At 39.2% G+C, this 15,431-nt stretch overlaps 2 protein-coding genes across 4 annotated transcripts; both read left to right on the top strand.

The window, feature by feature from the left end:
* Positions 1-745, top strand: LOC142164057 (uncharacterized). The gene is made up of 2 exons (XM_075221223.1): positions 1-285; positions 470-745. The coding sequence occupies exons 1-2, from the start codon at positions 1-3 to the stop codon at positions 743-745; spliced, it is 561 nt and encodes a 186-aa protein (XP_075077324.1).
* Positions 746-2,209: 1,464 nt separating this feature from the next.
* LOC107808425 (uncharacterized) lies at positions 2,210-6,871 on the top strand. 3 transcript variants are annotated; one of them, XM_075221944.1, is made up of 4 exons: positions 2,210-2,349; positions 2,742-2,848; positions 4,195-4,278; positions 4,724-6,871. In XM_075221944.1, the coding sequence occupies exon 4, from the start codon at positions 4,867-4,869 to the stop codon at positions 6,304-6,306; it is 1,440 nt and encodes a 479-aa protein (XP_075078045.1). In that variant the 5' UTR covers positions 2,210-2,349; positions 2,742-2,848; positions 4,195-4,278; positions 4,724-4,866; the 3' UTR covers positions 6,307-6,871. The 3 variants fall into 3 exon arrangements, with proteins under 3 accessions (XP_075078045.1, XP_016488432.1, XP_016488433.1); XM_016632946.2 differs by lacking the exon at positions 4,195-4,278; XM_016632947.2 differs by lacking the exon at positions 2,210-2,349 and having other exon boundaries at positions 2,432-2,848.
* The last annotated feature ends 8,560 nt before the right edge of the window (positions 6,872-15,431 follow it).

Consider the following 15,431-nt stretch of genomic DNA (forward strand, 5'->3'; position numbering starts at 1 on the left):
ATGGAATATCTAAATCGATTGTTGAAGACCTTGAAGTATAATCCAGATTTCAATTTTCACCCTAAATGTGATAAAATGGGAATTGTCCAACTGGGTTTTGCAGATAATCTATTGTTGTTCTGTAGAGGAGATGTGGTATCTGTTCAACTATTGTATCAATGCTTCAAAGAGTTTCCAAAGGCTTCTAGACTGGTGGCTAATAATGACAAAAGTTCCATCTATTTCGGTGGGGTAGCGAATGATATACAACAGGAAATCATAGAGACATTGGGATTTATGAAAGGAGTACTGCGAATAAGTACCTAGGGGTTTCCTTAAGTACAAAAGGCGAACAATTGCACAATATTACCCCCTATTGGAGAAGATGATTGGTAGCATCACCAGCTGGACATCAAGATTCTTGTCATATGCTGGTCGACTTCAACTGATCAAAACTGTCATGTTCTCTATCCAAACATTCTGGTCTCAGATCTTTCTGTTGCCTAAGAAGATTGTAAGTCTGATCGCAGCTGCTTGTAGGAAGTTCTTGTGGAATGGAGGCATTACTCTCACCAAGAAGGCCTTGCTTGCATGGAATATAGTGTGCTACCCAAAATCAGCAGGAGGATTCAATGTGTTGGATATTCATGTATGGAACAAAGCTGCAATTACAAGCTCTTGTGGAACCTATGCAAAAAGAAAGGTAAACTATGGGTCCAATGGGTTCACATATACTATGGGAAAGGATGTAACATATGGGAAATAGAGCCAAAATATGCTACATGGATGGTTAAGAAGATACTAAAATCCAAGAAGAGCATTGAGGAAATAGGAATACAAGTTAGTGAGCTATGTAATATGGCAACATTTTCTATCAAATGGATGTATCAGAAGATGAGAGGTAAATATACTAAAGTGCCATGGAGGAGACTAGTATGCAATAATCATAGCCCTCCTAAATGGCTATTCATTCTTAATTTGACAATTGAGGAAAGACTGAGTACTTTAGACAGGTTGGCCCAATAGGGCATAGTAGACATCCAGGTATATTATTTGTGCAAAGTGCAACCTGAAACCCATGCACATCTATTCTATGGTTGCAAATTTTCTATAGAAGTTTGGAGAAGACTGTTGCAATGGCTGAAGATTAGCAGGCCACTACTGGCATGGCACGAAGAAATCCAGTGGGTAAGCACAAACATGAGAGGCAAATCAAGTGGAGCAGAGATATATAAAATGGCCCTAGCTGGGAGTGTCTACCTGATATGGCAAGAAAGGAATCTAAGACACTTTCAAGGCAAGCACAAATCAGTAGAGACTATAACTAAGATGCTGGTTCAGGAGATATTTTGTAGAATCCATAGGGTTGGAAAGCTAAATAGAAGTGTAGAAGCTTTAAACTGTTATCCATAGATTTATTATACGGAAAGGGTGAGATACTTGTATATTGAGGGAAGTAGGAGTTGTCAACTGACAGTTTGGAACGAAAAGCTCAAACTGTTGGAGTTTCTTATTTTGTAGCTTCTGTACATAACTTCAAAGGTAATGGAAAATTCAGTTACCAAAAAAAAAGTATAATTTTAATTTTGTAGATTATTTAGTATAAAGCATGCCACCTACTATTTAGTTCATGAAAATTTAACAAGGTGACATCCTTAACATCTACATAAATACTAATTTTCTATAACCAGACCATTGCTTATTCCAAATATTGGTATAAACTTATCTGGTTTAAAGCTCAGACTTGCTGCTGTAGCAGAAAGACGTGCCTGTAACACAGAAGTGGAATTCAACCTTGAGGTTAGAGACTTCGTGCTGATAACGTGTTATGAAATATAGCCTAAAGTAATAATATAGAATAAAGAAAAACAAGCTAAGAGATATAAAGAGAAGGAGATGAGAGATTCTTATTTCTTCTTCAATTGTGTATTTTTCCTATCTATTACAAGACATTTATATAGGCATAAAAAGTGAAGAAAAATATGTCATTGGATATGTCATTAAACTTAGAAATATATATGTCATTGAATATGTCATTAAGCATTTGAGAAGATCATGGAGGAAGAGTAGACATTCACCATAATTTGATTTTTCTTATAACAAGGTACAATATGTAAAGATTTTATGACTTGTTTTTAATTACTAGTTTTAGTCTTTTTTCGTTTTATGGCCAATTAAATATTCTTACATAAGGATCAATGGAATAATAAATTGTTATGTATGAATGTTTGATTCATAATTTGTGAAAAATGCTTAGAGGCTCTATTACATTGATTCTATTTTTTTTGGAGTAATATTGACGATCTGTCTCATTCCGAATTCGGAGTAAAACTGACACGTTTTCATCCGAGTTGGAGCAACCATGAGCAGGTAAGGCATTTTTGGGCTATTTGACTAACTAAGGAATTTGTTTTTGAAAAATGTATATTTTTTGTCGCTTACATAAATAATGTCGATAAAATGGATATTTGTTTTTATATATGTGCGTTATATACAATTTTTTTTTTGTACATTTTTCACCTAGCAAATAATTAGTTTCAGATCCATGAATTTTATATTTTATCCTTTATTTTGGGCATAATTAAATGAAATTGGAGGACAAGATTATCCCATTTCAAATAGTTCAAAAGCAAGATTGTTCCCCTTCAAATTATTAAAAAAATTTAAAAATATATACTTAAGAGAAATATGTTTTTGACCCTTGTTCAAAAAACACAAACAAACTTGGAGTATCTTCATTCTTTTCTAACCTGAAATTGTAGAAATTACTACTGCTATACTTGGCTCGCTTGCCCCCCGACGCCCTGCTTCTCTTTGGCTTCTGCATCCGACCTGTTGAAGTCCTCTATCAGTAACAATTATCAATTCAGTAAGTAATATTTCTTCATTTCTCCTTATTGTGAAGTTTTCTCATGGCTGTAGCTTAAAATATATGTGTATGCACAGGCTTAGGCAGAAAGCGAAGAAATATGTCTAATTGGTCTGATAAATAAAAAAGAGAAAATATATCATGGGTATGAAGTAAAAATAAACATCTTAGCTTAGAAAGTTTTAATCTTTGATAATGCATTTGGATTCTAATTGATACATGCATGTTAGATGTTCGACAAAATGTTTGCCTCAGAAAGGTTTTGGCCTTTCTACTGTAGAAAGTTTTATCTATTTTTAGGATGATTTGGTGATGCCTCTGAACTGGGATGAGACACATAACAGAAATGGAGTTTCGGGATCTCTTCCTTATTTTATGTGTGAGCTTGCTCACATTGCCGGTCTCAAGCCCGGATAAATAAGGAGGGTTGCGGTAGACTGGTAGCCAACATAAAACTAGCCAAATATTGGCCCGAGATGAGTTTATATGGAGTAACATGATCAGTGGGACCCAACTTATTTAGGATTGAGGCATACTTGTTTGAGTTTTGTTTATTCTTGTGGTTAGTGAGGCTTTCAGCATTTTTAGTTTACTCAAAACTCATGGATAACCAATAGCATATTTAGCTGCTCTTATGTTATATACAAATTGAACTCTATGCTTGTGCTTTAAACTTTTTGTGTTTCTAGGGTGGCCCTATCTCCAATTGATGTTTGAGTACTAGAAACATTACTTGCTTTTCAGGACGCTATAGCTCAATTCGTAACACATTTGAATGATGGGTATGTCAGTCCTTAGTAAGATTAAGAAAAGTAAGAGTTTGTTGAACCACAATCATTTCCAGTAACAACAAAAGGTTGACAATTGAGGTTATTCTAGCATAGCTAATCCCTACCAGATTAGGATTGAGGCATAGTTGTTGTTGTTGAAAGTGGCTCTCATATCACCTTCAAAAGATTGACTGAGAAGATAATACTCCTAACTTTTTGTGTATCGATGTTCTTATCACCCTCCTTTCTAAAAGTAGGATCCTAATATTTTTGTGTATCGATATCCTTGCCACCCTCTTTATAAGAGTAACTAAATTTGAGGGGTTCATTTATAAACTCAACTCGCACTAGCTGGACAAAGAAAAACAATGAGGTAAGTGTAACTTTTCACTTTTTGAATTAAGTAAAGGAACAATTGAGTGAAAGAACTGGAGGAAGCAATAATTATAATTAGCTCTTGTTTTTCCCATTTCCTTGTACACATCCGTCATGCTTTCCTAAGTTTGTACAGGTCCACATTGAGTCCTCTGCCTTACAATTCCATAAGAACTATTTCATCGCTCCTCCATTTTGCAGGAACTCACTTATCTCTGTATCATATATGAATGTAAAAGATATGCAGATGCATACATGAATGTTGTTAACAAGAGAATTTCATAGGTATGAAGTCCGGACTGTCATCTTGGAAAAGTTTTGGCTTTGATGAATATGCAGAGCAAAAATCAAATTCCCTACGCAAGAAGTGTTTCAGAGAGGAAGATTGTGCTCCTCTTCTGTAGGAAGATTTATCTTGCGTTTGGGAAACTTATCTCTTCAATGATACTTTGAGCTGGGGCCTTTTTGAGCAAGTCCTTCTCCTAGACGAGCTAAAGTAGTAAGCAGTAACCAAATTACTGGTGCTCTGGAGAAATCAAATTTTGGGTGCTGATTTTCTTGATACTTCTAACGTTTTAGGTTACTCAAGCATGAATTGTACAACTTAGTCTAGATGTTCTCTGTTTGTATGTGGGTGTTTGACTTCATCTTTACTGATCATTGTCGTTTTTTATTATTCGTTTAGTCTCTTTTCATTGTTGCACTCATGGTGTATTTTTGTTGTCTCCAGTTCACGGGGTGGTCTTGTTTGCATACTGCTAGCACAATGCTTGTTTACTTTCTGGAGTGCCACTGGACAACACTTTCAGATAATGAAGTGGCTACCGAGGCTATCAGTAAGTAGAGAAATAAGAGCTTGTTGTCTCAAGAAAGATGAGATTGCTTTCGCATCACTTCAGCTCCAAGGATCTCTTGCATATGGTCATGTGCTCTTCTACTTGGCTGTCAAAGGTCCAGCCACTGTCTGCCTGGTGCAATTTTAAATGCCATTATCGTACACAACAGCCAGAGCAAGGTAGAAAACAAAGTCAAGCAGGTGAAGAACAAAAACAGAACAAGAAACAGGGACCTTCTATTGGCTCTCCAGCTCGTATCCAGAAGCTTATTGCTTCCCAATCAGATCCACTCCTTGCTAAAGAAATATTTGATTTAGCCTCTCGAGAACCCGATTTTCAGCACTCATACGCCACTTTCCACACTCTCATCCTCAAGCTTGGCCGTTCCCACCAGTTCTCTCTCATGCAGTCTGTCCTCTCTTCCCTTAAGTCACATCAATATTCCGTCTCCCCATCTCTTTTTTCACACATCATCCAAATCTATGGTGATGCTGGCTTACCTGACAAAGCCCTTAAAACTTTCTATACTATCCTGGAATTCAATATGAAGCCCCTTCCTAAACATCTCAACCTCATTCTTGAAATACTCGTTTCTCACCGAAACTTTCTTCGTCCTGCATTTGATCTCTTCAAATCTGCACACAAATATGGAGTTTTGGCCAACACCACGTCTTACAACATTCTAATGCGGGCGTTCTGTTTGAATGATGATTTAAGTATTGCCTACTCACTGTTTAACCAAATGTTTAAGAGGGACATTGCTCCCAATGTAGAGTCATATAGAATTCTGATGCAGGGTTTGTGCCGAAAAAGTCAAGTGAATAAAGCTGTTGACTTGCTGGAGGACATGCTGAATAAAGGGTTTGTTCCTGATGCTTTAAGTTATAGCACTCTATTGAACAGCTTGTGTCGGAAGAAGAAACTTAAGGAGGCTTACAAGATTCTTTGCAGAATGAAAGTAAAGGGTTGCAATCCAGACATTGTACATTACAATACAGTTATTCTGGGGTTCTGTCGAGAAGGTCGAGCTGCTGATGCCTGTAAGGTCCTCGAGGACATGCCATCAAATGGGTGTCTTCCGAATTTAGTCTCTTATCAGACATTAGTTGGGGGTCTAAGCGATCAGGGAATGTATGATGAGGCTAAGAATTACATGGTGGAAATGATGTCAAAAGGCTTCTCTCCACATTTTTCTGTGGTTCATGCAGCGGTGAAAGGTTTCTGTAACGTAGGTATGCTTGAGGAAGCTTGTGAAGTAGTGGAGGATATTTTGAGCCATGGCGAAGCCTTACATACAGATACATGGGGAGAAATTATATCCAGGATCTCCGAATGGGATGATGCTGAAAAACTAGGGAATCTCTTGGAGGAAATTATTAGAGCTGAGATAAAACCTGAAACAAGAATAGTGGAGGTTGGTGCTAGGTTGGGTGAATACTTGATGAACAGGATAAAAAGTAAATCAAGGAAGGGTTGATCATTTCACAGAACAAGAATTGATCCTCAATAGCTGCTCAAACCTGCTATATACATGTAAAGGAGGTTTACCTTGGAAGATTAGCAAATTCACATGAAACCTGGTAGTGGTTAATACAACTGCCCAAAGGAATCGGGTCAAAAAGAAATTTTGAATTATCTTGCTAACTCTTCTGGTCTGTTTATTGACACAATGAGTTACTAGCACTGTGCATGGGTGGCTTAAAATGACATGCTATATGGCCTGTGGTTTCTCTATCCAATTCTGGTTATAAGGAAAGCTTTGAACCGATTGTAAGTTCATTGTTAGAGGTACAGAGAACGAGATGCACCTGGGGAGATCGTTGCGATTTGCAATGACAAAAACATCTGGCAAGTCCACGACTATACTATATTTGTTGCTCTTTTAGTACTTGTAATCACCTTTTAGCTGTTTCGGAATTTATATAATAGTTAAGATTTGAACGTGTGACCTAAAACAATTTAGAAACCCCTTTATCATTGTACTAAAATCTCTCTTTACATCGGGGGAATCAATAGTTTATACATATATTATCAAGGAAAAATTATTTTTGCCTTATTTACACTACAATTATTTTACTACAAGGGATTCAATTGAACCTTCTCTCCACCTAGACCCGCCACTGGTTGTTTCTCTAGTTCGTTAAGAAGGTCCCTTGGGATGGTCAAAATTCCAGTGTGTTGTTGCAGGAGGCTACAAAAACTTTTACTCCTAGTTAGTTGAACATCTTGTGTTAATAATAAGATAGAATTTGCCGTTTAAAGAAAAAGATATTCAAAAGGTTTGACATTTTTCTATTTTTATACAACCTTTAGAAAACTATTCAATCGCCATTTCAATATTTTCTTCTGATATCATTAACACAATACATTAATTAAATTTACACGTTAAATTTTTTACTCAATCAAATACCAGCCTATAATATATATTTTTCTAATATATTTTTTTTCCTCAAATACGAGTCACGATTTTATTGCAACTGTGTACAAAAAGCAATTGCCAAGGGGGGCTTGCCTTACCTTCATGTACATTTGGGAGCCTAGTCTAGCAGGTCTAGAATGTAACCCAAAAAAAGTGGCAATAAAGCTGATGATTCAAGGTGGTTCATAGGTAAGCATACTTGGTTTCTCTTCTTGACTCGAACCGAGGGAAGCTGCCATATCTATCCGTGTTCAACATCCCAAAAGTTTGTACAAATGTACAGGTTCTCCTGACTATTGCTTAGAGAAGCCAATTTGTCCGCAACTTGATTAGCCTCTCTGAAACAGTGGTTGGTGAAAAGTCCTTGCCTATTATTAATGAGCTTCCTAATTTTTTGGACATCTTCTTTGATTCTCCATGGAACCGATCAACTGCCAGAGATACAATTTTGCAGCAATAGGGAATCGGTTTCCCCAATGATCAAGTTATACCCCCTTTCGATATAATAAAGTGTTGATAATGATGTTGCATCAGGGATAAGCTCTCGACCTGTTTTATTTGCCTTGACGATGGATGCAGGGGCGGATGCACCTTAGTCCAAGAGGTGTCATCATGACACCGCTTCGCCAGAAAATTTTACTAAATACAAATAAACTTGTGCAATATATATATATATATATATATATATATATATATATCAAATAATACTGCTGAACAAATGATAGTATCTGGTCTGTGTATAAGGTGAAATATGATATGACACGTGGTCATCTAAAGGAAAGACACGTGGAAACCTAGACGGGGATGACTGAACATATGACACAACTGAACAAATGATAGTATCTGGTCTGTGTATAAGGTGAAATATGATATGACACGTGGTCATCTAAAGGAAAGACACGTGGAAACCTAGACGGGGATGACTGAACGCAGCCATTCCGCTTGTCACCGGAAAGGATAACGTTCATAAAGGTGTATTAAATGCTCTGTGCCTGGTAGCATTTAATAAGGAATATCATTAAGAGCGACGACCCATTACACAAAATTTGGCATTTATATTCACTGTTACATTTTCATCAATGACCCTCATATTTGACACTAAAGGAGGGCACGATCCTAGGACCTCCTTCCCTAGACACAACTATAAATAGTGAGCCCAGTTATCATTGTAAAGGACACGAATTTTCTGGCTAAACTTACACTCATTCTATATAAAGCTTAATACAATCTTACTTTCTTGCTTTTTGATCTCATCATTGTTGTGTCCAGAAATCTTGTTTCCGGAACCGTCACTTCTGTTGTTTCATCTATATTTTAAGGCTAAGTATTGTACATTTCTACAATTATTGCATTATTTCACGATCAAATTAGTTCACTTGTTTAGAAATCACGTATAAATTCAACTGTACCGTTTTATGGATAAATAATTTGGCGCCCACTGTTGGGCCTAGACAGCTGTGCAATTAAATTGATCCTTGCTTTTTTTACTAACGTGATTTGATTATTTTGTCTTAGAAAAAATCACAAAAAATGGCAGATAACATTGTTAAAAACACACACAACCCTGAAATTCGAGGGGATCAACCTCATTTCGAGGATTCAATCAGTGACACCCGCAATGAGGAGAATGGCGCCACGCCGGTGCATGACAGGCAGAACCCTCGACAGGTTCGGGAGGCAACTCCTGATGATGCTGACGGGGAGCATGTCGTGGATGCGGTGAGGGTCCTGCAAGAGCAACAAACGATCATTAGTGGCTATCTCACGCAACAAGATAAGGGTATGACGGAGCTGAAGTGGGCTCTATCGAGGGCTTCAAATAATGCAAACAGACGAGATCCAATTCCCCCCGGTGTTCCCGAAAATCAAACAACGCAGAGAGTCGACAACAATACTCCTAGGGGTGAAGTTGGCTACGACGGGGCTAGGGGAGCGGATCCGGTCTCAACAACGAGAACGACCCGTTCAAGAATGAACTTTTACGGTTTATGAGGGAAGTAAACGCTCGCATGGACCAAATCCCGGGTGCGCCACCAATATTGAAAGGCATGAACTCGAAGAAGTATACTCAATTGCCGTACAAGTCGAGTGCGGCACCAGAACTAATCCCAAAGCGGTTCAAAATACCTGAAGTGCCAAAGTATAACGGGACTTCAGACCCACATGAGCATATTACCACCTACACTACAGCGGTAAAATGGAATTATTTAACTCCTCACGAAAATGAATATGTGTTGCTAAAGAAATTTGGAGAAACTCTCACGGGGGGAGCTCTAACGTGATATTCATTATTACCCGAGCATTCCATAGATTCCTTTGAGATGCTCGCAGATTCTTTCATCAAGGTTTATGCTGGGGCTAGAAAAGTACAAGCCCGGATGGCCGACATATTCAGGGTCGCACAGGGAGAATCTGAATTATTACGAGAGTTCATTACCCGATTCCAGAAAGAAAGAATGTTACTCCCAGCTGTCCCGAATGAATGGGCAGCTGAAGCATTCACCAAAGGACTGAATCCGAGAAGCTCAGATGCTTCCCGGAAGCTGAAGGAGAGCCTGCTTGAGTTTCAAGCAACAACTTGGGCAAATGTCCACAACCGATATGAGTTAAAGATAAGGATCGAAGATGACCAGGTCAGTTCTACATCATCGGCCAAAGGGCGGGAGAAGATTAGAGAAAAATCAAAGGATGACTACAACGCGGACAGACGAACTTCGAGGGGCCGATTTTTGCCTTACGAGCGGACCGAAGGCCGTGGTAGAAACTTCCAGGCAGCAAACAAGCTCACCGTTGATAGAGGGACCGATCGCGGTCGAAATAATAGATCACTTCAGGATAAAGAGACATCGGGGTGTCAGGATCCTTCTTACCCTAAGTTATCGGAATATGACTTCAACGTTAGTATAGTGGAGTTGGTGTCAGCCATGAGAAATATTAAAGAGGCATGATTCCCGAGACATATGAGATCCGATTCCAGCCAGAGGGATCCCAACTTATGGTGTGAATATCATGGGACGAACGGCCACCGAACAAGGGACTGCCGACACATCCGGGAAGAGGTGGCAACACTATTGAAGAATGGTCACCTTAGAGAATTCTTGAGTGACCGAGCTAAGAACATATATGGTCGTAACAGAGACAACGTGGAAACTACAAAAGCAGGAGAAGAACCCCCACGCCAAATAATAAATATGATCTTCGGAGGGAATGAGATTAACGGGGTCACCTTTTCAGCAGCAAAGAAGACGAAAATATCAATAACTCATAGTAAAAGACTCCGGGAAGACGATATCACTTTCACGGAGGAGGACGCAGATGGATTGCTGTTACCACACAATGATGCACTGGTAATTTCTTTAAATGTGTTAGATTTTAAGATTAAACGTGTTCTAGTGGATCCAGGAAGTTTGGCTAATATCATACAATGGAGAGTGTTGGAGCAAGCTAAACTCACCGGAAGCATTATTCCGGCAACAAAGCTCCTTGCTATATTCAACCTTGCGAGCGCGACGAACTATGGAGAGATTTTGCTGCTCACGAACACTGAATGAGTAATGAAAACAACTCTCTTCGAAGTAGTAGATGGTGACATGGGATACAATATCATCCTGGGAAGGTCATGGTTACACGAGATGAAAGTTGTACCCTCAACATATCACCAAATGCTGAAGTGTCCAACACCCAAAGGAATCAAACAGGTAAGAGGTGATCAACCGGCAGTAAGGGAGATGAATGCAATTTCGATTTCCAGTAGCAAAGGGAAGGAGCACACGTCATAACAACTACAGGAACCGACACCTACTCCTGAGCTAGAAGAAGTTAGCCCGGGAGAAGAGTCGTCAGAACATTATTAGGTGCCGAGATATTTCCAAGTTTTAGGAAAATCCGGATGCAGCGAAGTCCACGGCAGAGGAACTGGAGAAAGTTGCATTGTTCGAAGAATTCCTAGAAAGAAAATTCCATTTGGGGACAGGACTGCACCCGGAGCTCAGGTCTGGTTTTATTGAATTCCTTTAATTTAATGCCGATTGTTTTGCATGGTCGCACGAGGATATGACAGGTATACCGATGGAAGTAGATGTGCACAAGCTGAGTTTAGATCCCAACGTACCTCCGATAAGATAAAACAAATGCCCTATTGCCGAGGCCAGGAATAAATTCGTCATAAATGAGGTAACCTGCTTGCTTAATATCGGTTCGATCCGAGAGGTAAGATATCCGGACTGACTAGATAATGTAGTAGTAGTTCCTAAGAAGAACAATAAATTTCACATGTGTGTAGACTATAAAGACCTTAATAAGGCGTGCCCGAAAGACTCGTTCCCACTGCCAAATATCGATCAAATGATTGATGCCACGGCCGAGCACGAGTTAATGAGTTTCCTCAATGCTTATTCCGGGTACAACCAAAGCAAGACGAACCCGGAAGATCAGGAAAATACTTCGTTTATAACAAATTTCGGTACATATTGTTACAATGTGATGCCCTTCGAGTTGAAAAATGCCGGAGCCACTTATCAACGACTCGTAAATAAGATATTTGAAAAGCAAATCGGAAAGACTATGGAAGTTTATATAGACGATATGCTCGTTAAGTCTTTGAATGCAGGTGACCAACTTAAGTATTTACAAGAAACATTCAACATCCTGAGGAAGCACAACATGAAACTTAATCCCGAGAAGTGCGCGTTCGGGGTCAGTTCTGGTAAGTTTCTAGGATCTCTGGTCTCACAAAGTGGAATTGAGGTAAAGCCCGACAAAATCAAGGCCATAGAGGATATCCCGGATCAATTGTCGAACGTAAAGGAAATCCAAAGGCTCACAGGAAGATTAGTAGCTTTGAGCAGGTTCATTTCCCGATCGTCGGAAAAATGTCATTGCTTCTTTAAATTGCTCAAAAAGAAAAATAATTTTGAATGGACACCGGAGTGCCAGCAGGCTATGAAGGACCTGAAGAAATACTTATCAAGCCCTCAATTTCTCTCAAAACCAAAAGAAGGTGAAACAATGCTAGTCTACCTCACGGTTTTAGAAGTTGCGGTAAGTACGATTTTAGTCCGGGAGGACGAAGGTACGCAATTTACCATTTATTACGTTAGCAAAATTTTAACGGGAGCAGAAACTCGCTTCCCACATTGGAAAAACTTGCCTTAACTCTCGTATTCGCTGCTCGGAAGCCGAGGCCCTACTTCCAATGCCACCCGATAGCTGTGGTGACTACTTTCCCTTTGCGGAACATCACTCTATAAACCCGAGCTCTCGGGAAGATTGGCCAAATGGGCCGTCGAAATGAGTGAGTTAGACATAGAATATTAACCATGGACTGCAATTAAGTCACAAGTCTTGGCTGACTTCGTGGCCGATTTCAGTCTGGCACTACTGCCTCTGGAAATCAAGGAGGCAGTAATGGTGTCGGAATCAACATCGGGGGTTTGGACCTTATTTACGGATGAAGCTTCCAACGTAAAATGGTCCGGACTCAGAATAGTCTTAACCACGCCTTCGAGGAAAACCTTAAGGCAAGCCATCAGAACGATCCCTTTAACTAACAATGAAGTAGAGTACGAGGCTTTGATTACAGGGCTCGAATTAGCTCGAGCACTTGATTTCGAGGTTATCAAAATCAAATGTGACTCGAAGCTGGTGGTAAATAAGATCTACGGGATCTTTGATACCAAAGAAGAACGTATGCAACAATACGTGGTAAAGGTCGTGGCTCTTTTGGCACGATTCCGGGAATGGTCAACTACTCATATCCTGAGGGAGGATAATGCAGAAGCGGATGCATTAGCAAACTTAGGATCATCGACAGAATTAAAGGGATCGGAGTCTTATGGTAAGCTATAATCCCGTATTTTAGTCGCTTATTGCACTCTAATTCACTGCACTTTACTAATGTTGAGCTTTAATTAGGCGTGTTTTGCACTTATTGTGTGTTTTATGCCCTGTAGGAGTGATTCCGAGCTATGTAGATGTCGTGGCATGAATTCATGATATTTTGGAGCTTTGAAGTCTGAGTAAAAGACCAAGGATTAAGTTGGGATAGTGTTAGGGGATCAACGGATGATAGTGCACTTTAAGAACTAAACGAAGAATCGAGCAGGCATACTGCGCATTGGCCAGTAAAATGCACATAACATTTTACTCAAAAATCCGTTTGGGCTCCACAATATATCATTAGAAATATATTTAAAATATCTATAACTTATAATGTTTTACAGTTTCCCAAATTCCCAACTAATACCACCCAAGTGCGCGACCAAGTGCGCGATCGCGCACTAGGTGCTCACTTGGGGCAGAACAATGTGCAAAATGCGCGACCAAGTGCGCGAGCAGGTCCCCAGGTGCGCAACCGTGCATGTACTGTACGGGAAGCGTCCTATTTCGCTAAGAAAAGGGTAGTTTCATCCGGGGTTTGTTTGGGGGCGGCTTAAATACACAAAACACCATTTTTAGAGGATGTTTTGGACAGATTTCGACCTTGGAAGCCCAAGGAGGCTAAAGAGGAGTTGGAAGAACACAAGCACAAGGATTTCATCATTCCTTCCTCACTCAATATCTGGGTTTGGATTGAATTTATGTTTTCCTACACTTTAGTTTCATTTGTGAAGAAATTCTCCATGTCTATGGAGTAAAACCTTTTGGGTTTTGATGGATTTGGTGTATTGATGGTTGTTTGTGGATTATAACTCTATTTTTATGTATTTTAATAGTTTTGGGAAGATTAAATTATTGCATCTATGTTCACTTGTTCTTGTAATCGAGAGAGGCATAACTTGTGATATATTTGCACTATATTGTTGGTTGAGTTCATAGATTCTTTGAAGTAATCGAAATAGGCTAGTTGAATCCTTGATTAAACCTAGTTAGGAAGATAATCGAAAGAGGTTCTCCTAAAGACCAATCCATTACAAATTCTTGCATATTTTCACCGAGCTTAAATTGGTTCATATTGTGAGGTTGAGACTTAATCGAGAGAGGAGTTTCTACTAAACAATTGTACTGATAATTAAGTGAATTCGAGAGACTCACTTGAACATTAGAAGTGAATTATCTAGAGTTATATCCCGAACAATTATCTTGCACCTATCCTATCAACCGATATTTTCTCCCATTGATAACTTTCTTGCTTACCTTTGTTGCTATTGTCATTTGTCAATAACTTTAGATTCTTAGTTAATTATAGTCAGAATTCATATAAATCTCCATTGTTGATCCTCCTAGATAGAAATCTAGCTAAAAATTACGATAATATTGTTTAACTCCAATCCATATGGATACAATAATTATACTATACTATCTTTGACTAGCGAGCACAATTTAAGTGTGTGTTTTGCGCTCATCAAATTTTGGCGTCGTTGCTGGGGATTGACAGTCAATAGTGTTTGAAATATTTTGTAGTGCTTATTTAGGAATTTATTTTTATTTTTTACTTTTATTTTGTTCTTCACGGGTTTCTCCTATGTGTGTAGGCAACGGGTTAAGTCCGTGGTGTATGAAACGATCTTCTTCAAAAGAAGAATACCTTACAAACCGTAATTGGAAAAACACCTGCGGCAACTGAGGAAGGAGAAAGAGTTCACCTTAAAGTTCTCGGGGAAACCTTCAACCCAAGAACACATGGCTAATAATGGTAACGACGAGGTAGAGGCAGCTGCAAGAGAGGCAGCGCAACCTAGAGAAGAAGCTGCAAGGATAGCAACTGAGGCAGCCCGTAGAGCTGCTGAGGAAACTGTCGAAGACAATAGGGGTCAAAGATTCAATCTAAATCAACCCTTGATTGAAGACCAGTTCGAGAATGCGGTACCCAGGCCTGGTAGAGTATTAGGTGATTATGCCAGACCAGTCTACAATCAAGGATTGTCAAGTGTTAGACCACCTCCAATTGCAACGAATAATTTCGAGTTGAATCAAGGTTTGCTTCAAACCATTCAAAACAACTGCATTTTCATATGGAAGATGAACGAAGATCCAAACACGCATCTGATGGACTTCGAGGAGATTATGAATACCTTTCAATACAATGGGTGTCACAAGATGCAGTGTATTTAATGGCATTCCCCTTTTCACTTAAATATGATGCGAAGTAGTGGCTTCGAAGCTTGCCAAATGGGTCAATTAGAACATGGGAGGAAATGACTAGAAAATTTCTTGATAAATATTTCTCCTCAGCTAAGATGGGC

This window comes from Nicotiana tabacum, chromosome 9, assembly GCF_000715075.1.
Source record: "Nicotiana tabacum cultivar K326 chromosome 9, ASM71507v2, whole genome shotgun sequence".
NCBI lineage: Eukaryota > Viridiplantae > Streptophyta > Magnoliopsida > Solanales > Solanaceae > Nicotiana > Nicotiana tabacum.